This window comes from Callionymus lyra, chromosome 10 (genome assembly GCF_982586985.1).
Source record: "Callionymus lyra chromosome 10, fCalLyr1.hap1.1, whole genome shotgun sequence".
In the NCBI taxonomy this organism is placed as follows: Eukaryota; Metazoa; Chordata; class Actinopteri; order Syngnathiformes; family Callionymidae; genus Callionymus; species Callionymus lyra.
This window is the reverse complement of record NC_141827.1, coordinates 17,874,785-17,902,036: the sequence shown is the minus strand read 5'-3', so window position 1 is coordinate 17,902,036 and position 27,252 is coordinate 17,874,785. Positions and strand designations below refer to the sequence as shown.

The following is a 27,252-nucleotide window of genomic DNA, read 5'->3' as shown; positions in this document are numbered from 1 at the left end:
AAGCCTTTAGCTCCGCCACGGACATCTGCAAAGACATGGAGAGAAAATATTCATTCAACAAATACACTCCTAATCCACACACATGCTACCATGTTGTCTTGTCACGCTGCCGGTGTGTGGCAGCGAATTCCTTCAGCGAGAGACGAATGCAGATGCCGGCTCGCTGCAGATCACTGATGGGGAATGAACCCTTCTGTTTGGCCGCGGGTGCGTAGAGCCGAGCATGACAGGTTGTCATGGTACATTTGAGATACATCCAGAGGGTAGCGCACACACACATGCTCTCACACACAAGCATCGTTTGTTGGGGAAAAAATGATTAATGCTTCAATTTCTTTCACACACATTGCCGGTCAATCAAACACACCTTGAGTGGAATAATAGCGCGGAGAAAAATAAGACGAGGCAAAACAGTAAACGAGAAAATAATACACAGTGATTTATTTGGCTATTAAAGTCTATTCCTTCAAGACAGCTTAGGCAGGCGACTGTCAGTTACAACTGGAATTCCAAAATGCTCCCACAAATCCAGGTGGAAAAACATCCATACAAAAGTGATCTATGCTGAAATATCTATTATTGGTAATCAATGACTATGTTTACAAGGCAGCTGAGAATTCTTTCCCATAATTCCACTAATTTTGGACATAAAAATCAAATTCTGCTTAAGTCTGACTTAAAAAAAAAAAAGTTTCTCTTAGTCGGACTGAATGACCAAACTCAGCAAAGGAAGAACCAAAGAAAATCTGCTAATATTATTAACCATAGGGATCTCAATAGGGTGTATAACTAGAAAATACATACGCCTATTGAGGTTAATGTTCAGGTTAATAAGTTAATAAGTTACTTTATTTGAACCTGTAGGTAGATTTCTATAGTGTCGACCTATTCTCAGAAGTGTCGTTCTCTAGGATTTCAACATGAAGCTCCCCAGTGAAATCTATCATTAGCAATTTAGCATGAAGCTGATACCCATTTCAACCTGTATCTAGAAGATGGATTTTATCTCTGTGGTCTGATAATATTTAAACCCCATTATGTCGTTAAATCTTTGTTTCCGATTTTATTGGCGGATATCAAAAATTGCTAAACTTGGTTGACGCCTTCTTGAAACTTTATTTTTATTCAGAAACAACAAGGGCTAGAAATACACTTGCTTTTTACCCACAGTAAAAGACCAAAAGTTTTGGCTCATTCATGTTTTTTGCAATTTCTCTAGTCTGGCTGACCTTCATTTCTTAAAGTAATGGTGGTCACTGGTTTATACTAATTTAGCTAAATTGGGACAGTTCTGCAATAGTAAGTAAGTAAGTAATTTGTATTTATATAGCGCTTTTCCAGACCAGGGTCACAAAGCGCTTAAACAATCAAAACAATACTGAATAAAAGATATACTTTAAAGGTCAAGATAACACCGAGACAAAAACAGGAGTTCCAGAAAATCAAGGAAAAGCCTGAACAAATAAAAATGTCTTAAGATGTTTCTTGAAGGAGTCAGTAGATCCATCAAGCGCAAAGAGAGAGGAAGATCGTTCCAAAGCTTAGGAGCAACAGCCTGGAAGGATTTCTCTCCTCTGGTCCTGAACCGTGTGCGAGGAACCATAAGTAGATTCTGATCCACAGACCTAAGAGCCCGAGCTGGGGTGTAAGTCTGGATCAGATCAGTGATGTAAGGAGGAGCCTGACCATGAATAGATCTGAAAGTAAGAACCAGAATTTTAAAGTTAATCCTGAAAGAAACTAGAAGACAGTGAAGAGTTTTAAGGATCGGAGAAATGTGAGTTCTTCTACTTGAGCGGGTTAGAATTCTCGCTGCAGAGTTGCAGGCGAGACAGATCCTTTTTGTTAAGACATGAAAACAAACTGTTGCAATAGTCCAGGCGAGAAGACACAAACACATGGATTACAAGCTCCAGATCATGTTGTGACAACATTTTCCTGAGTTTAGAGATTTTTCTCAGTAGAAGGAAACAGTTTCTGGACAGTTTTCTGCAGTGTTGAACTATAGGCTGTCATGGTTCAAACTCCATTAAAATGTTTTTTTTAAATCCCAGACGAGAAACACCTGTGAAGTGAAAACAAAGAATTCTTTAAGAAAATGATAAAAGTCTGCAAAGCAGTATTTTGAAAAAATGCAGCTACTTCAGTGAAACAAGACTACCATACATGTTTTTTTAGTTATTATTTAAAATGTGTTTGTTGAGTCCACATGTATTTAATCATATTGTTATGATGCCTTCACTGGTAATCTACAATCTAAATGGTTGTGAAAATAAAGAAAACACATTGAGTCAAAGGGTGTGTTCAAACTTTTGCCCTGTACTTTGTCACAAATGCTGTTAGCATTCTAAATAACCAGTCACAAGGTTCATATCTGTTCTCACTCACAGTAGAACTGTAAGATATAACATTTTTAATGTTTGGATCTTGGAGACTTCAACAAGTCCTATTGACGCTGTTTCTGCTCCACTGCCATTTGGTGGTAAAGTCTTCCACTTAAGTGCTGCTTTACTCAAACCATAAGAATGAATCTGCTCCATGATGGTCACCAAGTTTTTCCATTGCTCTGACGATTAGGGACGTCTTTTCTTAAACAAGTACAACTTACGTTTGTGAACGATCTGTGGTGCTTTTAGATGTTTATTTTTCAAATAATCCCATTTGACAACACAACATGCAGTTTGTAAAATCCAGGATTTTAAGTTTTTTCTCTCCCCAGCTGTGTCAGTGGCACAACCCAGTGTCTGTGGGGAGAAAAAGCAAAGATGATGCAGTACAGTAGAAAACAATAACTCTTTCTTCCCGCTGACAAACACGCACCCACACCCCTTCAAACGCAGACTTAAAAACACTTAGACTCTCCAGGGTGGAAGGAAGGTACCTGTGTCGTTCTTGAAGTTGAGAATAATGATTGTGTAGCAAGTTTTCTCCTCTGTCTCTGTCACATCCTGCTGAGCTCTCTCAGTGTCGAAGATGTGATTAGACTCTCAACCTTTGACCTGCCAGCAGAGAATCATACCCTCAAAAATCTTCATTCTTTCTCTCTATCTGTCTCAAGCCTTCTCACAAACACTCATTCCGGCTTCACGAAGATCGCCACAAGATTTCATCCATGGTGTACAGGTGGCATTTTTAACCGTTTCGAATCACAAAACAAATACAAGTTAATTATTTTTGTACATTTATACACTACTTGATGATGAGCAAATGAACGTCAAGGCCATCTAACTTTAGTTAAAATGCAGCATCTGGAACTCAATTGTTTTCGTCTTCATTTTTGTCCAAAAAGACACTTAAAAACGTCTAAATACCTCCATGGTGCTTGTCTGTAATATCCATATTGTACTGATGCCTCAACAAGAGGAATAGTTAACAAAAAAGGTAAACAAGTCCATAGTTTAAGGTTGTTTTTAGCGGACACTGCTCGGCCTACCATTCTAGAGTCTACACTGGAAGCACTTCTGTTATTTACCCAGAATACCTCCTGTCTTTGTAAGATGATCTGCCGGTTGGTGAGATTTATTAAACTAGCTTCATGTTAATCTTTTTGGTTGAAAGTCATGTTGAGAATGAACTCCATGCAGGGAAGCTAACAAATACTGACTGTTCTTGGAAGACAGCCATATAGAGCATTCTTACACAAACAGAAGTTCCTCTACCTGGCACCAAAGTGTCATGAAGCTGAATCTGTCAGTTTACTTGCTCCTGAGCTCAAGCTCAGACTTGTGAGAGGTCCTTCTATCTTCTTTAATCAATCGAGGTCCATAGGTGGCTGTTTGTCCAAACAAGATCTTGCTCAAGCTCTTAACTTCCTTGAACCATTCTGAAACAAGACAACTTGACAAAGATTTAGGGCGATGTGATTTGCATCGTCCAAACTCATACGTTTGTATTAGTCAGGCTGTTGCTCCTAAGCTTTGGAACGATCTTCCTCTCTCTCTTTGCGCTTGATGGAGTCTACTAAGAAACATCTTAAGACGTTTTTATTTGTTCAGGCTTTTCCTTGAATTTCTCGAACTCCTGTTGTGTTATCAGTATTATCTTGATCTTTAAAGTATGTACTTTTTTGAGTATTGTTTTGATTGTTTAAGCGCTTTGTGACCCTGGTCTCGAAAAGCGCTATATAAATAAATATTACTTACTTACTTACGTCATTAAAAATGTGTATACGGACCCCTTAGAGGTCGTAGGACGACCACTCCCATCCGTAAGTGAGAGTAAAGATTTCTGATGCTGGACAGAAGGTCGTGACCTCTACATTGACGAGTGCACAGGGAGCAGTTAAACCGAAGTGACTGTTGGAGGTCAGCGGCTACTGGAGAGTGATGCATGGACCCCGGCCCAGGTATGGCTCTCCTCCAGTGGTCAAGTTGGAGCCAGAGGTCCTGGCTGAAGACTTGAGGAATCTGCATTTCCTTCCCACCAATCAGCTCTCATGTGAAATTAACACAACCTGAGTCTTCCACAGTCAAAGAAGTCTGTACCAATGTGACCCCAGTAAGGTGTAAAGCGAGTGAAACTGAAGATCTGTCGCTTTTTCAGGGAGAATCCATACTGCTGCTCACTCACGGTGACCTTTCCTCATAGCCTGGAGTCAACCGCTCAACTGAATTTTTTAAGGATCTTTAGAAAACACAAATATTGATATTAAGACATAGAGAACGTGTGTCGTCGCCTTAACTGTTTTGTTTGAATTCCCTCGCCGGAGAAAAGTAGTTTGCGTCTAGAAATACAGTAAACATCATTGAATTTTTTATCCTCACCATTTTTCAGCGGCTCGTTGCAGACGGCGGTTTAATCTCCGCCCGTGTTTCCGTGCTCCCGATAAACGTCTTTCCCTCGGCTTCTATTTAATAATGGATTTTTTTTTTTTTTTCTTGGCAGGTATTACTTTAACATTTTCAATTTTCAGCTCAGTCTGAAGCTGAAATCCTCACTGAGCGCTGAGATTTAAAGAGTCAGAGCGGCAACCCGGCTCTACGTATTGAAGTCAGACGTCTCAGGGAAGACCTGTTCCACGATTAGACCTGCATCTAAACCTGCTGAAATATGAACCCATAAATGCCGAGCACTTGTTTTTTTTTTTTAGCAGCTTGATATAATTGCCAAGGTGTCGGCAGGTGAAAGATGGTTGGATGTGGAGCGAAGGAACAAGATGTGGTAATTAATGGAAAGCAAACAGCCATGAGGGAAGCCAAAGGGCAAGTTCACAGCTGGTTAGTGGATGTTGCCTTTTTGGGACTCGTGCCTGCCACAGGGGTGTTTGCAGAGAGGAGGGAGGGAAGCTGTAGCGAGTACACGTTACAGTGTGTATGTGTGTGTGTTTGTGGTACATCAACTCTTTAAATAGATGAAAATGACTCTGAACATGGCGGGCTGTGTATTGGAAGATTTGATTCGAAATTGAGAAACTCTTAGTAAGTCTGGGTCCAGGTTCACTCTCTATGTTCTCTCCTACTTGTGGAAGTTTACTTGAGGTTTTAGACTTAGACTTAGACTTAGACTGCACTTTATTGATCCCTTTGAGATGACACTCCCAGGGAAATTTCTGTTTTCCAGTAGCACAGAAGGAATAGAGAAAAACCAAAAAGCACACAGAAGAGGACGATAGCATTAAATGACAAAACAGTAACTGAACAAATATGAATATAAATAAAATAAAATAAAATAATTTTCCTTTGGGTGTGTGTGTGTGTGTTTGTGTTTGTGTGTGTATCTGTGGATGTGAGTCCTCTAATAGACGAGAAACCTGTACGAAAAACATCCTGCAATAAACATTTAATTTAACGTCAATATTAAACATAAAATAGAGAGGAATTCGATTCTACATTTCACCCTTTTTATAATTTGTTTTTCTCTTTTTCTTAAATAAGTGAACAATTCATTAATAATAATCATTAATTTGGTAAAAACTATTGCCTGAGAAAAAATAAACAGCCAAGGTCAAGTATATACATATTTCAGAATGAAATAAATGGATATAATATTTATAATATTATTACGTGGATCTACTATTTTTACAGGTTAATATATTTATTTATTTTAGTTGTTTTTTTTTACATTAATGCACTTCACCTCACATTTGTAATTGTTGCGAAGCAATGTATGATAAATGTACTTATCGTCTTGGAATAAATGTTTATTCAATAAATGTAACAGTTGCCACATATACTGTATATTATTCATACATATTATAAAGTGGATCTTATAGATTCTTCTCATGTTTAATATGCTTTTATTTTGCTGTCATTACTGTGCGTAACTAATTTTTCTACAGCATTCACGTTAAAATAGAAATTAAATACTGCTGTCTAATCGAACTCCCGTGTCTCTCAGCGTCGATTGTCATCGGCAAATGGTGGTGCGAGATGGAGCCATGCCTCGAGGGAGAAGAGTGCAAGACTCTGCCTGACAACTCCGGATGGATGTGTTCTTCTGGGAACAAGATCAAGACCACGAGGGTGAGACGTCGCTCAACACGCTGGCATGCACGCCACTTCACTTCGTCACGAACGTTGCATGTGTACGACCGTCCAGAGTCACGGCACTGATAAGATACATTGAGTTTTAAGTAAGAAAGTGACCGAAAAAGTCCCTGAAGAATTCAAGAACAAACATCAAGCAGGTGGTAAACAAATCGACCGTCTCTCTGCCTCGGGCGACAATCCTCTCAGAGATAAAGTTAAGAGCCACTCTCTTCCCTCTGACGCCACCAGGCTTTTCACCGGAGAGGCTCAATAAAGAATCAGCTCTCCAGCTCTCAGTTGATCAGATAATGTGTTGTATTTTAATGACATTGATGAAGCGGAGCCACCAGTGACAACTCTTGCACACACCAAGGTTCCCCTCCAAGTTCAGATTTTCCTTTTTTTTTTTTCTTTGGCAAGGAGCGCTGACTTTGAAGAATGCATCTCTAATTCTTACTCAGTCCTCAATTTGACACGAACACCTTGATGTTCATGACCAAGAAGCGATTCATCAGACACAAGTTTTATGGTCTGTAGTCGAGCCAAGACATTTATTTTTCACTGTTGTTGTTACTTCTTCACTAGTGAAATATGTCCCTCAGATTTATGATTATTCATTTCCAATTTAATTATTAATATTTCTCTCTTTCTAACTGGTAATCATTCACTGAATGTCTCTGGATATTTTTAACCTCTCGAGGCACATTAACTCGCATTAAAAATACATTACATGTTGCTCCGTCAGCACCACAAGCGTGACTTATTGTTGGGTCATTACCAACACCATCGCGAAGCGACACCAAATTATATTGCTTTCCACAATCATGTGTAGAACAACCCAGGGCCATTATAACTGTAACTATTGATTCTAGAACTATCATTCGTAGAAAGGTCCAATAAGGTCAGAGAAAAGAACAAGCTATAGAATAGAATCAATTCTGATCCAGGAACATAAGGTCGACCACAATTTTAATAACCAGTTTATAACCGGAATATATAAAAGCAAACTAGTAAAACAGATACAAATTATATATTTTAATATATAAAAAAGAAAAGACGAGATAAGGGAGGGGAATAATTGTTTTTTCAATCTCTATTACATCATGGAATTGTGTAATTATACTATGAGTGTATGAAACATGTAAATTATTATGGATTAGAATACAACTTAAAAAACTAACTTATTATAGTCACAGTAAAATAAATTTGGCAGAAATGTTGAAAAATAATCTTCTAAGGCAGCAACCACGTAAAAATTTAAAACATGCTATTGAAATTCTTAGAAAGCTAAGAAAGTGTTTGGTTTAATATTAAATTATATCTGGACAAATTTAAGAAAACATACATAGATAACATTACCAGTTGTTTTGGCCAGTTGGTAAATACTCCAACTGAAAATGGGAAACTAAATAAAACCAGACAATAAGAATTAGATCTAAAAAAGATGAAAGAACAGAAGGTTTTAAAAAAAAGTATGTATATATTTTTTCAGTGTTAAAACATTGTCTTGTTTTGTTATTTATTTGATCTTTTTATTCATGTTAATTTAATGACAAATATATTTCCCCACCTAAAATTTGTACTGATATTACATTTTGCTTGTATCATATATTAACTTTACATTCCTTCTGATACCATCGACCCACTTTTGAGGAGCTCATTTACTCAATATAATTTTCCCTGTTCATATTTTTTATTTCTAATGTATATTTAAAAAAAAAAAATGTTCAAAAATGTGCTTTGGACCAGTCATTTTATGAAGAATCTTTGACGATGAAGTTGACGCTGCTACAAAGATATGTGTGGGTGATGCAGATGTCAATAATAAAAGATTAACTGAATATATAAATACAAAAATATTTACTGAGATAAAATGTTCAAGCAGCACCCCAAAAAAGACTGAAACCTGGAATGTTAAGGTTTGAGGATAAAAAAGAATCTGGTTAATGCCAGAATATAAAAAATCATGACCAATATTTGCATTAAAGGTTTTGTAAATGTGTGAAATAATTTGCAAATGTGAAATATATAAATCCCTAAACATGAATCTCGTTTTGTTTTTTTGTCGTCTGCAGGAAAAAACAATGCATTAAAAACTCATTACAACCCACTCTTCAATGAGTGACACTTACGCTTCAGTCCTTGTTAAAATGTGTGTGTGTCAAAGATTGTGTTTGTGTTTGACTAATTGAGGACCAGACGTGACAAACACATTTTCAAATCTGAATAAACACTGTCTGTGTTGCGCATTTTAAGGATCAGCTTAACAATATAATTACAAATTAGGAACATTCTTTTACGCATTTGCAAAGCCTTTGATGCAATAACAGCCGCATTTAAAACCTCAGAGGTCAAAGGTCAAGATGATCAATGTTGAGAGTCACATGCTTCAGTATAAACAAGCTTTGAGCGTCAGGGCCGAGCGTCGAGAAGTAAAGCTGCTTTTCTACCCGATATACACATGTGTATTTCTCTTGACCCTCTCGTTGCAGAACACCCAGCCATACTCCCCTTTTTAGCCTCTGGAAGCAAAATGCAGAGGACACGTCAACAGAAATTGAGCTGCATTCTTGCTTCTGTAAAGGTTAGTCTTTTTTTTTCCAAGCTGTTCTTTTTTTTTTCTTTTTCTTCTGTCTCTCACACCACCGTTCGGAGTGTCAGGTCATCCCCAGAACTTATGGTCAATGATTTCTCATTAGCCTTCAATACAGAGCGCAGGATAATTAAGAATGTGTTCACACGCCGTGCATGAATGGGCGGCCGTGACGCAAATGCTGAACACACACACGTGTAAATAACCTCTGAGACGCTGCAGGCTCTGATGAGGCAGATATCACCGTGTGATGTCAGCGGATGATTGACGGAGCTATCACTGGCACACACTGTTTCTCACCACTCACATGATTTAAATTAAACATGATGTCGGTAAATAAACACCTTCGGAGCTCCTTTGAATATGAATCCGATGTATTCAGCTTAAAAAAAAAGTAAAAAACAAATTCATGATGTAGGTAGCTTTTGGTTTGAATGTGTATTGAATCCTATTTTTGCCCTGAATTCTTTTCATTTAATCTTTAAAATTTAGAAATAAGGATACATATTATAATTATTGTTGCAGTTCTCATTTTAATGTTTGTTGTGTTTTTTTAATTTGATTAAATGTATTGTTTTACACTATTTCAAACTTTTATATTATTTTAAAAAACATTATATCAAATTTGTTTTTTTCTTTAAAATGATTTTTGCCGTTCCTACTTTTATGTTAAATTTTCTTTAGATTAAATCTCTCATTTTCCTCAATCGCAAAATTGTTATTCACTTTTGAGAATAAAAAGAATATTTTTTAGGATTGCTTTCTAGTTATAAGCTTAAATCTTACAATATTTTCTTAAAAAATCTTTAAAATTGAAACAATAATAATTATTATTTTGTCTTATTTTATATTTTGCCTTTGTTCAGTTACAACAAATATCTCTTTAATGACATTATATTCAACTTTTTAAAGGTTATTTAACTTTGATTACTTCTAGTTTTCTTATGAGAATGAGAATACATTTTAAAAAGGGACATTAATCATCAAACCATCCAGATTTTTCGAGGATGTGAACCACATACAGTCTCAGATTTTCTTTTTTTCTTCATCTTCGCTTCCTTTTGTTCTCTGCCCTGATTTTGCTTTTGGCCGCTGCGTCGGTTGATTACAACGCCTTACCCTGGTTTGCCAATCCCATTAGAGTCTAATCTGTGACATGCCACTTTCTCCTTAGTGTGTGTTTGATGTGTATGATAGGTCTGTTTGTGTTGCTGCGGGCTGCGTCGCTCCTTATCAGGGGACACTTGATAGCCTGATCTGTCTCTGAGGGTCTGTTGAAGCAGCTATCAGGACACCGCACACACGGAAAACCTTGTTGCCGTTTTAATTCATTTTAATTCATCAGGCATGAATAGCCGCTCAAGTGACAGATGTTGGACTAATAATTGAGATGAAAAGAAACCTTCTACCACGACGAAGCTGAAAATTGTTGCTGCTAAATATTGCGGACATGAAGTCGCACAAAGCGACGACATGTAATCCAGTCGTGAGAAAATAAAGAAACAGATATCCAAAATATGTGTAAAATTAACACATAATCAATAGATTTTGTTGTTATAATTACCTCATGTTAAGATTATTTATTGTATTTAGTTTGTAAACGACAACAATTAGTTCAGAATATATTTTATGATTGGATGGATTTCAGTCAGTATCCGATTCAATGACAAAGGAAGGTTTTTGTGGCCTTCAAATGGACTTTTCATTGCTGCGATTTATACAGTAAATACAAAATTCTTGTTCAGTTAAAAATATGTCTGCATGGATTTGAATTAAAAACTAAGAAAAAGGCATTGTTTTACGTTTGCTAAACCAATCTAGATTGAATTGAATGCCAAACATAAAAAAACGTGATTCATTAACACAACGATGAAAGAATTCAATCATCATATTAACTTACTTCTCAAAAAGATAATTTAAAATTGTGCTTTATCTAAACCAGGGGCCTGAAGCATGAGGTCTGTGGGCCATTTGTGTCCAATGAGATAATATTCTACCCTTCTTTTTGACTGCTGACTCAGCAAGGGACAAGCTAACTTACTTACCTATCTACCTTCAAGATCTATATGTGATGCAGTGCATGAATAGTCCTCCCAAGATGCAACACTAATAGACTCAGGGACTCATTCATTCCTGGTGCATTCCTATTAGATTGTTTAATTCTGAGTTTGCACTTTCTTTTTACTGCACTTTGTTCTTGTCTCATGAATCTATCGTCTATGTTGCTGTATGCTGGAAAAACACTTTCCTGAAGAGATCCAAAAATTGTATCTATCTATCTATATCAAATGTCATCATTCATGTGGCTTTGATGATAAAGTTAATATAACATTAACTGGTAAATCTAAACCAGAAAAATCCCCAGTGGAACCTAAAACAAATCTACAAAACAACAAAATCTAAATTAAATTAGAATCTAGTTATATACTCTCTTAGAGTATATCTAAAATATAAATATATATATATATATATATATTTATCCTGCCAACAAAGTATGCATTTCAAATGGAATCTTATTTATAAATATCAATCCAGTAATATTTCAAACTGATGATTATTTTCTTGGTTAGAGCTATTTTTGTACATATATGTATACTACTGAAGTAGTATTTTCCGTATGTTGTTGCCGTTGCTGGTATTTTTTCTAAGTAAGTAAGAGTGCATTCTCTTTATATAGAGTCTGTTTGTTTTTCTTTATAAAATATAAACCTCGTTATTGTAACACTTTGGAACCATGACCGCCAGTAGCTTCTGCTTTAATGCAAGTGAATAAGTTCTTCTCTACCCGCTGTGTTGGTGCTTCGCTAGGAAAGACTTTATGTCGGTCTTCTATTTTCTTCGCCGACGGCTTTGCGACCGCGCCTGGTGGTTACAGCAAACTGCATTGGCTTCTGAGGCTTTCATTGAAAACCAGGTGAAAGGCGATGCTAATATAAACTTCCCCTAATTGATCTATTTTTTAATCGAGCCAGTCTTGCAACCCCACAGCTAACAAAACAACATTTCATGGATCTTTATCGGGGGTTTTACTCTCTGGAGTCTCATTTTAGCGCAGCAGGGTTTGAGCAGGTTCCTCCTCCGGCGTGATTGATTCTGACTTGTTGAGTAATAAATGAGAAAGAGTTGGAAAGCACAGACTCCAATCCTGTTCAGGCGATTGTTCTTGGCTTTTTTTCAGCTACTGAAGTTGGAGTAAATTGGAATTTAATGCAGGCGGGCGAATTAGGATGCAGACGGCTGTGTTGCTAGAATAGGCAGGAAATCTTTGAGGGATCTCTCTGCTACCTGCCGCACGTCGATTGGAGGACAGAAGAAGAGACGATGCGTTGAAGTGACGGCTAGTACCTATGCATGCCGACACTAACAAACATTTAGTGGATTCAATGGAAAACTGTTGTTTTTTCACTGAGTCGGGTCCTTCGAACTCTAAAAAACACATTTTGAGAGAACAAAAACAAACATATCGTTGTACATCAAGTATTTTAGAAGTTAATTGCAGTAAATATATAACTCTATTATTGAGTATTGATTTTTTTTCCCTAGATGATTAAAAAAAACTCCAGGCCTGTATGTAAGCATTAATAACACTTTTAAGTAGGTGTTTAATGTTGGATACCTTGTTCTGTATAAGAAGACGAACCACAACAGGAAGGTGGTACATGCTTGGACAATGACATCACAGTCATCTCCGACTTTTCCACCCTGCCTGCACTCTCTTCTTCGCCTCATTCTCCATATAGGAGCTCTTCTGAAGGTCTCTGTTTGTCTCAATTTGCTTAGTTTTAACAATAACCTACCCTTCAAAGGTACTTCAGTCTGTTTATTATCCATTTTTTTAGCTTTTCAAAACACTTTGAGATCCCCTGATCTTGTATTTGTCTGGATATAAACTGTCCAGAGGTCATAAAAACACGAGCTCCTCTTCAGAGGTAAATGTTTTTTTAAAGCTCAATCGTGTCCCTGAACATGTTTTTAATGGAAAGCACCAGAGAACAACCTTTCACAATCAAATCCTGCATGTGTGCCTGAAATGTCACGGCTGCGTTTGTTTGAGAGAGCGGGATTATGGGATTTTTAATTGGCACGACACTGTAAAAGTGGGACAAAGGTGGCATGTGAGGAGAATCTCAAATGCACAGATGGTAACGAGGGCGAGGAGTGGAACACGGAGTTATTAGCTAGCGCCAGGTCGAGGAGGATGCTGAATGGCAGGACATTCAATAGTCTCAAGGTTGTACAATGCGCCGGGTCTGCATCGCCGGCTGAAAAAAGAGTCCCTGAACCGGAGTCACGGTCGGACAGCTCAGCATCACAACAGGGCTCTGATCCCATTTACCAAAGCTAAAGTGGTTTATTGGGTTGAAGGAAGTCCTGAGTGATTAGTGAAAGGAGAAGTATAAAGTATAAAGTATAAAGGCACAAACGCAGGGTACATTTAAAAAAAAGTTGTTCACAACAAACAAACACACAGCACTTGAATCTATCTCAACATGTAAAGCCTTGACATCCTTGATGTTTAACATTACTGACCCATGAATTATAGATGGTAAAGACATTCGCTTCAACACACATCTAGCTACATTTGAAAAAGAACAGAGTGAGTCGTTCAGCTAACGACTCGGCTAATATCTGCAAATAAACATTTATCTAGTAAAAGACAGTGGAAGGTTTGGTTAATCTACTGATGGCTAAAGCTGCTAAGCTAACAAGAGAAACTATTGTATATAGTAAGAGTCAAATATCATCAGACCAAAAAACTCATTAACAATGAAATCTATCAAACCACGTGAAGCCTTGAAATCCTTGATATTAAACATTCCTGACCTATGAATTATATCTGCACAATACATTTGCATCATCACACATCTCGCCACTTCTGAAAATGACAGAGTGAGTCATCAGCCGATCTCTGCTAATAAACATTTCTATAGTAAAATCGTGAGACTTTATTCTGAGTCATCACGTGTTATAATCGAATTTGACCGAACCATTAATCTCATGTGACGCGCAAGAGCGTTAAGTACAAATGGTTGGGTAATACAATGTATTTATAATGATAGGACCCCAATACACATTAATGTGATATCATTTGGAGATAACATAGTTCAGGCTTTGGTGTTTCTGAGACTGGATTCTAGGATTGGACAAAATATGCTAAAGTTACTGATCTTAATGGAAGAAAATTCAATGAAAGATGGGACATTTGTGCTCTTAGGATCCCACCCCTATAACACAGAAAGATTACTTGTGATTCCTGCTAATAGGGGAAACTCAAAAGTGCTTTTATACCCTTTAAAAAGTGCAAAATCTTAAAAAATTGCAATTAAAGATTTTTCTTTGGAACTTAAATATAGACAAAAAAACCTTTAAAGCTTCCGTGCAAATATCCGGGCTATCTAGATGTGGTGTATATTCAATATATACAGTTGAGGAAGAATCATTTGCCGACACTAAGAGACATCCATGCTGATTCACCCACACTTTGGCACCCACTCATCTCACCGCACCTGAACTAACCTGGGCTAACAGTCCCTCACACACTCCGTCTCACACAATTTAACCCCATCCTTTATTAGACGAAGCTATTTTCAAACACTGCTTTTACTGTTAGAAAATGGGATTGTTGAATGTTTGCATCACTCTCTTGATAATTTCTGCCCTACATTAATAAGAAAGCAAAGTAATTTCCATGTAATTATTTCCGTGGTTTTATTATTTGGGAGCTATAGCTGATGTCCAGCTGTTGTATCACACACTAATGTCTGAGAGTTTGTACCTCCTAACAGTGTGTTCTCCTCTATTGGATTTTTGTTTTCCAGATTAATCCCAGGACCTAACAGAGAGCTCCATGGCTGGGCTACGTTCCAGGATCTTCCCCTCATCTCCCCTGTCTCGACACATCGTACGGACTAACACTCTTACATCCACGACTGGATTACCTGCGAACACAGAGAAAGGATATCCAGCAGATAAAACAGCTTTGCTTGCGTGGTGCCAAGGATTTGAAACCACACTAATCCCCCCCGTTTGATCAATGAGCCCCGCAATGGTGACTCTCCTCTTTCAGTTCCAGCTCTGCTCTTGTCGTGCTGGATCTTACCCTCGTTTCGCCTCCTCCCTGGATAAAAAAAAACTTGCTATATAAGACGTTCAATGGCAACGCCACACTTCCTCCGGACTGTTGAACAACTGCTGCGCCTGAACAGATGAGACGTTTCCCATTGGTTCAGTTGTATTCAGATCACTAGCAGGACTGTTTGCAGTGACCTCCAGGCGTGACAGACATCTGCCCTTGGCATCATTTACCATGATCGGGTTTCAGTTCTGTTTTTAGGGCATGCCGACGTAAACTTCAAGCGACCTTTTTTCTTTGTATGTAAAAACTGTGTATACTGTATAAATAGATATATTGAGACATATAAAGTAAGGTTAAGAGTTCCGCCAGGACTTTATGTGAGAGTCTATCATGGAATTTCCGTTCAATATAAATACAAATGTTGTGTTTCAGACAGTGGAAGCTTTCTCCTGTACAAACACCAGACGAGCCACGGATGCATAGAATATTCCGACAGCCACAACCAGACCCGAACCTTAAATCTCATCTTCGTATCTGCCGTCGTTCAAATGCTGGAAAGTTTCAACCATTTATCTGAAAAATGAGACGGTGAGTAAGCTCCTCGTGAGGACGGAACTGAAGACTCGTCTGGGAAATCAAAAAAAAAAAAAGAAAAAAAAGGTTTTCTATGCTCATATCCAGTAGCACATTCATATGTACCTTTTGAAAGGAGTCTTTAAGGTTTTCTTTGTCTCATGATTCGGTCGTTCAAAGTCAGCATTTATTTTTGTTTATTGAATACAGCTGCCTAATTTTATACCTCGTTATCGCTCATTAAACACACATGGTTATTGAACAGCTTCAGACTTGGTTCTTGATGAGACGTTTGTCACTCACTTTTACTGTATATATCTATATACAGTATCTGTTATGTCAATTAACTAATTTGTCTTCTAGAACGTTTCCAAAGTAGAAATTCAGCCGAGTGTGAGAAGGTTCTGAGGTGATCAATTATTAGTAACATGCTACAGTCGGCACCCAGACAGTTCACATGTTCTATTAACCATTATTCCTTTATCCATGAACCTTGTCCACGCACTGTAGAGACAGTTAACACGCTGCCCTCGCCAGGATAACCATTCCTCCTTCATCTTCACCTTTACTTGCTTCCCCCCACCCCTTTTCATAATATGGTTTTACTTGCACAAATTGTCTTCGGATGACATCATACTTCTGAGTTTTTTTTACATTGTCATAAATAAATATAAGAATTTCAGGTTTTTGAAAAAATATCACAAAGATCTGACTTTGTAAGTGTGACCATTGCAGGATCTTGAGGAGCAAATTAATAATCTGAAAAATCTGTATTTTACTGTACTTGCAACCCTGAACCACCTCCTGTTCAACTATACTCACCTGCATAAAATTGGTGTGAATGGCTACCTTATGTTCAAGCGGTATTTAGCTACTTCTTGTTCAGGGAACATTCATCTTCTCCCTGTTTCACTTACATTTAGGTATTTATTTTGTCTGAAGGTGTCTGAATACCCCTTTCAGCAACAATAAGATACTTCTTATTTGGATGAAAAGCAGCAATGCAGACACCTTTTTCAGGTTTGATACATTACATGCCTTTGCTGGTTGATGTCACTCTTTCACAGACTAACAAGGAATTGGTCTTGGTCTGAAAATGCTCCCTGTGGACAAAACTTTACTTTTATTCAATTATTACTGAAAGCTTTCACCATCACCACCAAAGTAAAACTAAAAGTCAAATCACTGAGGCTTGCTCTTTGTTCTTCCGGGAAGGGAAAAATCAGTCATTTTTGGAAATCCAATATATCCAGTGTGATGTATTTAAGGGTCGTATCTCACCGGCAGTGACTGCTTGACAGATCAGTCGCCGCGACTCGGAGACCAAAATTGCTTGCGCTCTCACCAGGATAGACATCTCTGGTATTCAATGAAGAGCATTTGTGCTGCAGTTGTGGTGATCTTTATCTGCTTGACCTGTATCTCACCAGCGGAGACTTTGCCACAAGGTCTCCTAAATCTCCTTGTTCTCAAGAAGTTCGCCGAGACTTCTCAGAGATGTCTCCCCGGAAAAGACAAATGCGGTCTCTGCAACATGCAGAAATTGAATTGAGACATCTCTGGGACCTGAAATAGACTTGAAAATGTCTCCAAAGTTCAATTCCCTAAAACCCCCTGGTGACACCATTTGTATCGAGGAGTCGCAGCGGAGAGCCGTCACAAAATAGTCTCCAGGTAGGTGAGATAGGCCCTTAAGGGCTTAGATTGAGCAAGCTCGACATATTTCAATATTATTCCTGTGTTTCTATTGCACTGGAAAATCCGACCGCATCAGTGGAAGGGAAGAACTGCCAGCAGGCTTCCTAAATAATGCACACAATCAAAACTCATACAACAATTGCCATGTTCGCTTTTGCTGGAATTCCTAGAAGCATCCATCTGTCTTTCTGTCAGTGCATCCATTTTATAGGTTTTGAAGTAAAAAATATTACCAGAAGTGGCTTTTGAACCCATGTGGGTTGATGCCCATTGGATATTAAGTCCAACGCCTTAACCACTCAGCCATCCTGGTTGAGATTTCCAAACTGAATCTTTCTGCTTGAGTATTTTAAGAGTGGTTTTCTCAGTTATATATTTGCTTTGGCACAACTCATAATAGGGTATGTCCAGAGTTCAATCTCACCTTTGTAGCTCTGAAAGAAACTATGTCACTATGAACCCATGAGGACTGATGCCGATTGAATGTGTTAAGGAACCCAAGCAATGATCACAAATCAATGGTTGCACACGAAACAATCTCTCAAGTCAGATTTACCGATACATTTGTTAATGAAGTAATTGTAAAAAAAACAATTGTAGGTTTTGTAGTTAAAGTATTAACAGGAGAGAGGTTTGAACTTAAGGGGGCTGATGCCCCTTAGATCTTGAGTCAAATGCCTTAACCATTCAGCTGTTCTTGTGGAGCTCTCTATGATGAACCTTTGTGCTTGAGGATTCAAAAAGTTTTTTCTAATTGAGATTTTGTGCCCTAGCACAACTCATAAAAGGGTATGTGCAAAACTCAATCTCACTTTGTTGTTCTGAAAGAAAGTCCACTTTATCCCAATGAGGGTTGAGGCTGATAGAATGGGTTAAGGAACTCAAGCAATGTCCTTGATCAGACATCAATAATAGTGCACACTCAAAAGGCTCTGAAATCAGATTAACTGATAAAGTTGATAGTGAAGTTAAAGTATTACCAGGAGTGGGGTTCGAACCCACGAGGGCTGATGCCCATTGGATCTTAAGTCCAACGCCTTAACCACTCAGCCATCCTGGTTGAGATTTCCAAACTGAATCTTTCTGCTTGAGTATTTTAAGAGTGGTTTTCTCAGTTATATATTTGCTTTGGCACAACTCATAATAGGGTATGTCCAGAGTTCAATCTCACCTTTGTAGCTCTGAAAGAAACTATGTCACTATGAACCCATGAGGACTGATGCCGATTGAATGTGTTAAGGAACCCAAGCAATGATCACAAATCAATGGTTGCACACGAAACAATCTCTCAAGTCAGATTTACCGATACATTTGTTAATGAAGTAATTGTAAAAAAAACAATTGTAGGTTTTGTAGTTAAAGTATTAACAGGAGAGAGGTTTGAACTTAAGGGGGCTGATGCCCCTTAGATCTTGAGTCAAATGCCTTAACCATTCAGCTGTTCTTGTGGAGCTCTCTATGATGAACCTTTGTGCTTGAGGATTCAAAAAGTTTTTTCTAATTGAGATTTTGTGCCCTAGCACAACTCATAAAAGGGTATGTGCAAAACTCAATCTCACTTTGTTGTTCTGAAAGAAAGTCCACTTTATCCCAATGAGGGTTGAGGCTGATAGAATGGGTTAAGGAACTCAAGCAATGTCCTTGATCAGACATCAATAATAGTGCACACTCAAAAGGCTCTGAAATCAGATTAACTGATAAAGTTGATAGTGAAGTTAAAGTATTACCAGGAGTGGGGTTCGAACCCACGAGGGCTGATGCCCATTGGATCTTAAGTCCAACGCCTTAACCACTCGGCCATCCTGGTTGAGATTTCCAATTTGAACCTTTCTGTTTGACGATTCAAAAAGCAGTTTTCCCATTTACATTTCTGCTTCAACACACCTCATAATAGCGCAGGGGTGTCCAAAACGGTCCTCAAAGGGCTGGGATAGTGCAGGTTTTTGTTCCAACCAATTGAGCATGCACAGTTTAACCAATGAGGTTTCAGCTAAAACAAGCAACACCAGACGGACAATCAACTGATTACACTCCTAAGACACCTGATTGGTCAAAAGGTGTCCTCTTGATTGGTTGTAACAAAAACCTGCACCCATTGCGGTCTTTTGTGGAACACTCCTGTATAAGGGTATGTCCAGCTCAATCTGACCTTTGTTCTTTTGATAGAAAGTCCACTTGAAACTGGTAAAGGATGATGCAAATTTAATGTTCTAAGGAACCCAAGCAATGTCCTTGAACAGACATTAATAATGGTACACACTAAACAGGCTCTGAAATCAGATTTACTGATAAAGTTGATGGTGAAGTTAAAGTATTACCAGGAGTGGGGTTCGAACCCACGAGGGCTGATGCCCATTGGATCTTAAGTCCAACGCCTTAACCACTCGGCCATCCTGGTTGATACTACTGCAAAGTGAAGTTTAGTTAGCTCCGATAATTATGACACTGCCAAGCGCTCATTCAGAGAAAAGGATTTATTTATGTAATGTAAATTTATGTAATGGAGCGAGCATTCAAAATACCCACTTGCAGCACTAATGACACCGAGTCACTGACAGCCGAGCAGAGCAGGATCCTTTGAATAAAACAGCAGCGGTCATTTGGGTCACAGCTGTCACTCACGTTCAACTCTGTTGTAAAAGACGAGTTATGAGGAAATTAAAAAATCTGACCACTACTCGTTGAGGTCCGGGCAGACGGCAGCGCTGATGTGACGTCAAACTCTTCAATGAGAGGAATGCTAGTCAAACATCGAACATGCCTGATGACCTCGGAGTTCCGGCGAGCGATCGCTGCTGCGTGTCACATCCTGACCTGAACCCTTGATCTCCTTCTCAAACTCTTGTGGAACAGAGTCCATGTCGATGGGAAGCGAGGAGGAAACAGACACGCATGACGTTGGTAACTGTCGGGAGTGCAAAAGTCCTCCATAGACATGATGTTAAAAAGAGCATTGCGATCGTAGATCCGGGATGCTTGAGAATTATCCTTCGAGATATAAGCATTATATCAGAATAAGTAGTCGTTAAAAAGACTGTTTTGGCAATAATAGCAGGAGCCCACTTTCAAAGCAGCCGCTCAAAGGCTCACCTGAAGGGGAAGTGGCACAATTTATTTTTGACCAAAACTTTCAGATGTATGAAGAATGCTCAACCATACACTTGCATATTGTGAAAGAGCCTCTACAGATCGTAAAAGCATTTACTACACTGTCTTTTAAATGACTTCTTGGACCTTGGGGCATAGTGGGCCTTCTCTAAATCAGGGATCTCAAACACAATTGACAGTGGATTTAACCAAAAGTAAGGTCTTGCTGAAAAGTATCCCCTTAAGTTAAGTTGCCACTGTCACCTGACCAGCCAACATTGACTTAGGAAAGCAACATATGTAGTTACAGTCAAGGTTTGGTGAGTGTTTGTGAAAAAAAACCATCAAAAACACATGTAAAATTGCAGTAATGAGCAATTCATGAAAATATGCATCCAAGAAAATGCCTGTTGAGCTTTTAGACCTGGAGTTACATATATGTTTTCAAGACACAACATAACTTTTCCCTCAGCAGACTCTATTCTGTAATATAACATTTTGATCAGTAAAGAAACATCAATGCATGTAATTTAATACAAGAGAGGAAACACTTTCTTTCAATGATTCTTGATGATTTTCAACACTGCCGCACAGTCACAACAGCTGTGTTTGCAATTGAAGAAATCCTCCAGAGATTATCCCTAAGATTCAGCACACATGTAGAGAGAAGTAATTCTCTTCTGGTTCTGTGAGAAACCTTTAAGTGGATCTTTGCTTAAAAGGTGTCCTGGGAATACTACTCACTACTACTTTTTTTTTTCTTCCACTCCCATTAATTCCGACTAAATCTGGGAACGACAGACTCTTGCTGTGGAGGGAGGTCCTGCTGCAGAGTAAAGAGGAGTGCGACTTCAATAGATGGGGAGAAGTGAGGTCTTTTCTGTTCTGACTGCAGTGCTGAGCACATTCAGAAGAGACATCCTTCAAGTCCCACTGAGACTCACAGACATCTGTGTCTCCAAGTCGCACTGGGGAACAGCTCGATAGCAGCAAAACGAGAAAAAAAAAGTAATTTAATTGCTAAAGTAATTTCTCTCTAGATCAGATTTAATTACGTTGCTTGGCAAGAGCCGGAAATAGGTGATAATTATAAATAATGACTGCTGACCTGACAACTTGAGGAGTCCAGGAAGTGTCTCGTGATAAACACGAAGACATTATGTCTCATATGTCATATAAGTGACTCAGCTTTAATAATGAATTAATTCATTACCACTGATGATGGTGTGGTCCATTGTTTTGCGGGGCTGGAGCCTATCGCAACTAGTTTACAAGAGAGGTCACTGGGAACACAACCATTCATACACACACTCTAACCCTATGGACAGTTTAGAGTTTTTAAACCAACATACGTGCTTTTTTTATTAGGAGGAAACAGAAGTGACTTGAATCAAACTAGCAACCTTTTTTCTTGAGGCGGTCATGCTAACCACTATGCCACCGTGAGACAGAATTCAGTCCCTCCATAGAGATACAATTTGCTTCAAACTATCAGATCCATCTGACATACCACGGCCCACCAAGCTCCAACCAAATCAGGGCTGAAGAAACCAGGGGCACGAGTCCCCGAACTTGAGGAGTTTTATGGACTTTCAGACATACTCCTGGTGTCTGGTGAGTTCTTAGCTGCATAGAAAAATAGTCAGAAAAAAATGATGAAAAATACTGATCAGAGAGAATGTGCAGGAAAGTTTGAACGCCCACAACAGGTTCGAGCTCTGGATTCTTAACCAAACTTTACAAATGAAAAACAGGATGTGGGTTGAAAACGCTGATGGAAAAGCCTGTACTTTAAAATATAGAAAATAAAATTTGTATGTTCTACCTAATGTTCTCTGGTTTTCTACATTTTTCATAGTGTGATAAATTTGACTTCCATATGTACCTGGTTCTGGTTTGCTCCACCAACAACTCTTAGACGTTCGCCAACCGTAGAATAGAGGTCTGTGGATCAAGATCTACTTATGGTTCCACGCACACGGCTCAGGACCAGAGGAGAGAAATCTTTTCAGGCTGTTGCTCCTAAGCTTTGGAACGATCTTCCTCTCTCTTTGCGCTTGATGGAGTCTACTGACTCCTTTAAGAAACACCTTAAGACGTTTCTATTTGTTCAGGCTTTTCCTTGAATTTCTCGAACTCCTGTTGTGTTCTCAGTATTATCTTGATCTTTAAAGTATGTACTTTTTTGAGTATTGTTTTGATTGTTTAAGCGCTTTGTGACCCTGGTCTCGAAAAGCGCTATATAAATAAATATTACTTACTTACTTACTTACTGCACCTTAAAATGCAAAGAAAAACTAAACATTTCCTGTCCTGATCACTCGGAGGGAGCATGTCACCAGACATCCTGTGCCATTATTGTTCCTGGTGATGGGTTGATCATGCTTCGTGAAACATTCTATTGTGCTTCATCATACACAGATTTTAGAGCTTAGTCTAACAATGACTCCAGGCCTGTTGCATGAAACCTCATCCGTGCATCACTATCAGCACCCGTCCCTCCACAGTTTTTACATTATAACTTGTGCAACCATTTTAGATGAAGTAGGTTCCAGGTTCTGGCAATGGCATGTTTCCTGATCGGATCGGATTGTTGGGTCTGAGTGAGCGAGCCTGTTTCTAGGCAGTGGACTGGCCTTCAGGCTTGCTGCCACAAACAAACTCTCTTCTGTCAGTCCAAACCTGCCCACACACGCATTTTACTGCTGTGAACTTATCTAAAGTTTGGACAATAGCAAGAAAATAAACATCGCTCTTGCCCACACACTGACCCGAAAGTTTGGTGCTGTCTCAGAGTACATCATCGCTTAGTGAGAAGTTTATTCGGTATATTTTCGTGATCTGACACACAAAACGAGCATCATAAATAATCGCAGCTGTGCAGCCATATGTTGGCTTTCTGTAGTTATATGAAGTCTGAGAGGCCAAAAGGCTTGAAATCCTTTTCACTATTCCGACGTCCACCTGAAGACCTGAAATGAACTAGTCATTAATTTTTTACGTGAAGCAGCTGAAAGGTGAAGTTTTACGTTGGCAGAATTCTGAGTCTATTTTCAAGCATGTTCTGACAGTTTAAAGTTCACACTGTTTTAATTGAAGAGAGAAGATGTTCTTGTGATGATTAATTAGATTTAATGTTATTTATAAGCATGATCAGAGTGTGTACGACCGGTGAAAGTAAAAATAACTATTAAAAAGTAAAATAAGTAAAAAGTAAAATTAATAATGTTACTGTGATATCAGGACATGATTGTTGTTTTATTTACTTTACCATTTTATGTGCTGTAATAGCAATTTGTTAATGGAATCATTAACTTATATTTCTGTGCATATTTTTAACATTTATTTGTTTAACATTAAGAAAGGTAAAATCTGTATATATTAATAATAATTAAAATACGTTTGTCCCCCTGCACTTTGTTACTTTATCAAATAATTATACACAGTGAAAACAAACTGCAACACAATTTTATTAATCTATTTATTTAATGGACAGTGACAGTCTAGCTCTGCTCTCACTTTGATGTACCTGGAAAACGTTACATGTAAGAGCTTATAATATAAGAGGCATCTCTATCATGTTAACTTTTCTCACAAAAGACCAGCAGCATGGTTGAGTGTTAAGATCCAATGGTTAAAGATTGAATGAGATCTGTGGGGATTGCTCTTGGTATTGTAACAGAAATAGTCTATAATATCGTAAACAGACATTTAAACTTGTTTGGGGTTCTAGCAAAGCAAGAAAAGTTGTCACACTCAGAGGGTTTTTTATATAAACTTGTGATGGTGAGATGAAGCCCTGTGAGTTTGACTAATTTTCTGATAAATTCTTTGAGAATTACTTCCACCGATCTCGCAAGACAAAAGATGAAGGTTTGTTGAGGACAAAATTGATGGTTTATATCATGACATTTAATAGCATTGGACTTAAGATGCAATGGGAATAAGCTCTCTTATGTTTAAACTCTGTGTTTTATCAGTGTATCAAATTAGTTTGAGTTGATTTCATAATACAGTGATTGGATATCAATAAAATACATATTCAGAAATAAAAAACACATAATTGAATCTCATGTTCTGAAAAATCAACTTGAATCATCTGAAATGTTCTATTGAATTTTCTTCACCCATTTTCAGTGTTTGTTTCATTTTCAAACAAAGAGTATTCCATTATTACCAGGAGTGGGGTTCGAACCCACGAGGGCTGATGCCCATTGGATCTTAAGTCCAACGCCTTAACCACTCGGCCATCCTGGTTGATACTACTGTAAAGTGCAGTTTAGTTAGCTCCCATAATTATGACACTGCCTCTTAGAACCTGGGACCATCACTACCAAAGACATGTCGTTCATGGTTTGTTTATTATCATATTCTTTGTTTTTTTATCACCCTCTGGTGAGCTCCTCATAACCTGAATGGCTGAGTGGTTTTTATTTAGCAGATGTGTCACACTTAAAGGGCTTCATCTCAGCATCACTAGTTTTTTGTCAGTGGTCATACCTAAACAAATGTAGTGTAGACCCAGATTTATCTTTAATTCTGAGTCGGTTTCGTCTTAACACCCATCTGAGCACTTGTCATGACAACATTTTTATTTAAGTGGTCATGCCTGCACAAATAATTGCAGAATACCCCAAGGCATGTCCTTGTTTTTCAACACAAACAATAGTGCGAGGTCGAGTCATCGTAACGTAGCAACAACATCATACTGCTGGCAAGCTATCCGTTGTTCAGGTTTTACCTATCCGATCTTTCATTCAGAAAATTATCACTAAACTTTAAGTTTCATAAGGAGGAAATAAACTTGTGGCTTTCAAAATAAGAGCATTGTTTCAGCGCAACGTTCCGTTTGCCTTTTTATACTTTATTATCACTTTCAAACTCTGTAGTCTTTAAACTTGAATCCGTGTAACCCTCCATTAAAGTCACACTATTTACTGTTTAAAATTTGAAATAATACAATTTGTTAACCTTTTAATGTCGAATTTTGGAGAAATTGATAATTAATATTTTAGCTGTAACAAATAATTATCCAAAGTTACAATCGATGACTGTCATAGACCTGTTTCAAAAGCTGTAGACCATTGTTAACCTTGTGTTTCGGGAATTTTGGCAAAGCAGAAGATGAGCCACACTCACAGGGCTGTATCTTACCATTACAAAGTTCAATCATTTTATTTAAGTGGTCATGCCTACACATATACAGTGCAGGTAACCCCAGGGCAGGTAACGTTGTGTACTGACTGGTCACTTTTTCTTCAACACCCCCTTGTGAGCTCTTCCAATTTTATGGTTATAATGGCCGTCTCTGTTTTGCCCTTGGTCTTCACCAACAATAGTAGTTGTTACTAAGATCACTTTACTACTACTTTATATTATGATATAAATTGTCCATGATGTCATCAAGAAAAACTTTAATCTTGTGTTTTTGGAGTTCGGGCAAAGTAATGGTCTCTGAAAATTTAGCAGAAGATGTTTCACACTCACAGAGTTTCATCTTACCATCATAAGTGTGAACCACACATTTAGTGTAGACCCAGACTTGTCTTGTTTGAACCTCACTCCTAGCAAATTACTTTAATTTATGCCTTATACCCTTATCTTGAATCCGATATCTATGATTACTTTTGGAAGGACAGCAATTTGGCCGTAAAACCGCACTTTACTCTTTCTACCGGTGTTCAATTGCTTCCAATTGAATACCTTGAATACCTTAAATCTCCAAATGTAGATACTGAAGTTCATTGTGTAAAAAAGTATCGGTCCCAGTCTGGAGGGCAGACACCCTCCATATGTTTAATGGTAATCTTCAAGCTCCCCCCTCTGTTATAAAGCTTATAGTTAGGGTAGGACTGACTCATGGTCCGTTCAAACTATGAGTCATGTTGCTCTAGGTCTAGATTGCTGCAGGAGTTCATGGAGCTCTCTCTCTCTCTCTGTCTTTCTTTCTTCCACCATGTCTCATCACCTGTACAGCTCTTACTCATCCTCTTTCTCTCCATCTCTCGGGATCCCCATCGCTCCACCTCCTTTTACAGTACTACCGGAGCATGCTGCTGGATCCGGGATCTCCATCAGGACAGTGTCAACTGACCCAGAATCCTTTCTTTGATCCTCTCCGGTCCCTGCTGCCCTAACTCATCCTCTCTTCTTTCCACTTTACCTCTGCCCCCTTTAACACTCTCTTCATCCCCTCGTCAATCTTCTTCCTCCCAGCAGGTCACAGCGTGAGCTTGGTTCTGCCAGAGGTTTTAAGACTGTTAAACCAAAGTTTTTCCTTTGTCACTGTCGCTCATTCTCAATTGCTGTGACCGGTTTAAAAAAAAATGTAAAAATGTAATCTTAACTTCAGATGCACTTTTTGTAACCAGGATGGCCGAGTGGTTAAGGCGTTGGACTTAAGATCCAATGGGCATCAGCCCTCGTCGGTTCGAACCCCACTCCTGGTACACTTTGAATGTGCCTTTTTGGCTGACTTATGATCATTTTCTTAAATCAAGACTCTCTCTGTGTCCTGTGTCACATGAACTATGTTTGTCTATAAGTGGATATTTGCCCAGAAATGGCTCAGAAAATACTTGGTTCTTTTTATTCTCATTCTTTCAACCTCAATGATTCTATCATGAGACTGCTGTGCGTCAAATGACCAGAAGATACGAGTCATCGCAAATGGGCTGTTAAACCGTGTGTGTCGGGGTTGGAGCAAATTATTTTAAGTAAGATTTGTCACACTTGCAGGATTTCATCTCACCATCACA

The 27,252-nt window shown here is 38.4% G+C and overlaps 2 protein-coding genes and 5 non-coding genes across 8 annotated transcripts in view; 2 read left to right on the top strand and 5 right to left on the bottom strand.

The window, feature by feature from the left end:
• LOC148070828 (chemokine-like protein TAFA-1) overlaps positions 1 to 15,971 on the top strand; it is a 123,857-nt gene extending 107,886 nt beyond the window's left edge. The window contains exons 4-6 of one of the 2 annotated variants that reach the window (XM_087800527.1): positions 6,337 to 6,461; positions 8,960 to 9,051; positions 14,880 to 15,971. In XM_087800527.1, the coding sequence (XP_087656653.1) occupies positions 6,337 to 6,461; positions 8,960 to 8,986 (152 nt within the window). In that variant the 3' untranslated portion in view covers positions 8,987 to 9,051; positions 14,880 to 15,971. The remainder of the gene's footprint in view (positions 1 to 6,336; positions 6,462 to 8,959; positions 9,052 to 14,879) is intronic. The other variant, XM_087800528.1, reaches the window with a different exon arrangement.
• Positions 15,972 to 18,384: 2,413 nt separating this feature from the next.
• Positions 18,385 to 18,467, bottom strand: trnal-uaa (transfer RNA leucine (anticodon UAA)). Its single transcript has one exon. It is a non-coding gene; the product is annotated as a tRNA-Leu (tRNA).
• A 664-nt stretch (positions 18,468 to 19,131) lies between these two features.
• On the bottom strand, positions 19,132 to 19,214 carry trnal-uaa (transfer RNA leucine (anticodon UAA)). Its single transcript has one exon. It is a non-coding gene; the product is annotated as a tRNA-Leu (tRNA).
• Positions 19,215 to 19,722: 508 nt separating this feature from the next.
• trnal-uaa (transfer RNA leucine (anticodon UAA)) lies at positions 19,723 to 19,805 on the bottom strand. The gene has a single exon. It is a non-coding gene; the product is annotated as a tRNA-Leu (tRNA).
• Positions 19,806 to 22,735: 2,930 nt separating this feature from the next.
• Positions 22,736 to 27,252, bottom strand: part of zbtb40 (zinc finger and BTB domain containing 40) — a 390,649-nt gene continuing 386,132 nt past the window's right edge. The window contains exon 12 of the transcript XR_015712905.1: positions 22,736 to 22,758. The gene's annotated coding sequence lies outside the window, so the exon portion shown is untranslated. The remainder of the gene's footprint in view (positions 22,759 to 27,252) is intronic.
• trnal-uaa (transfer RNA leucine (anticodon UAA)) lies at positions 24,669 to 24,751 on the bottom strand. The gene has a single exon. It is a non-coding gene; the product is annotated as a tRNA-Leu (tRNA).
• Positions 26,861 to 26,943, top strand: trnal-uaa (transfer RNA leucine (anticodon UAA)). The gene has a single exon. It is a non-coding gene; the product is annotated as a tRNA-Leu (tRNA).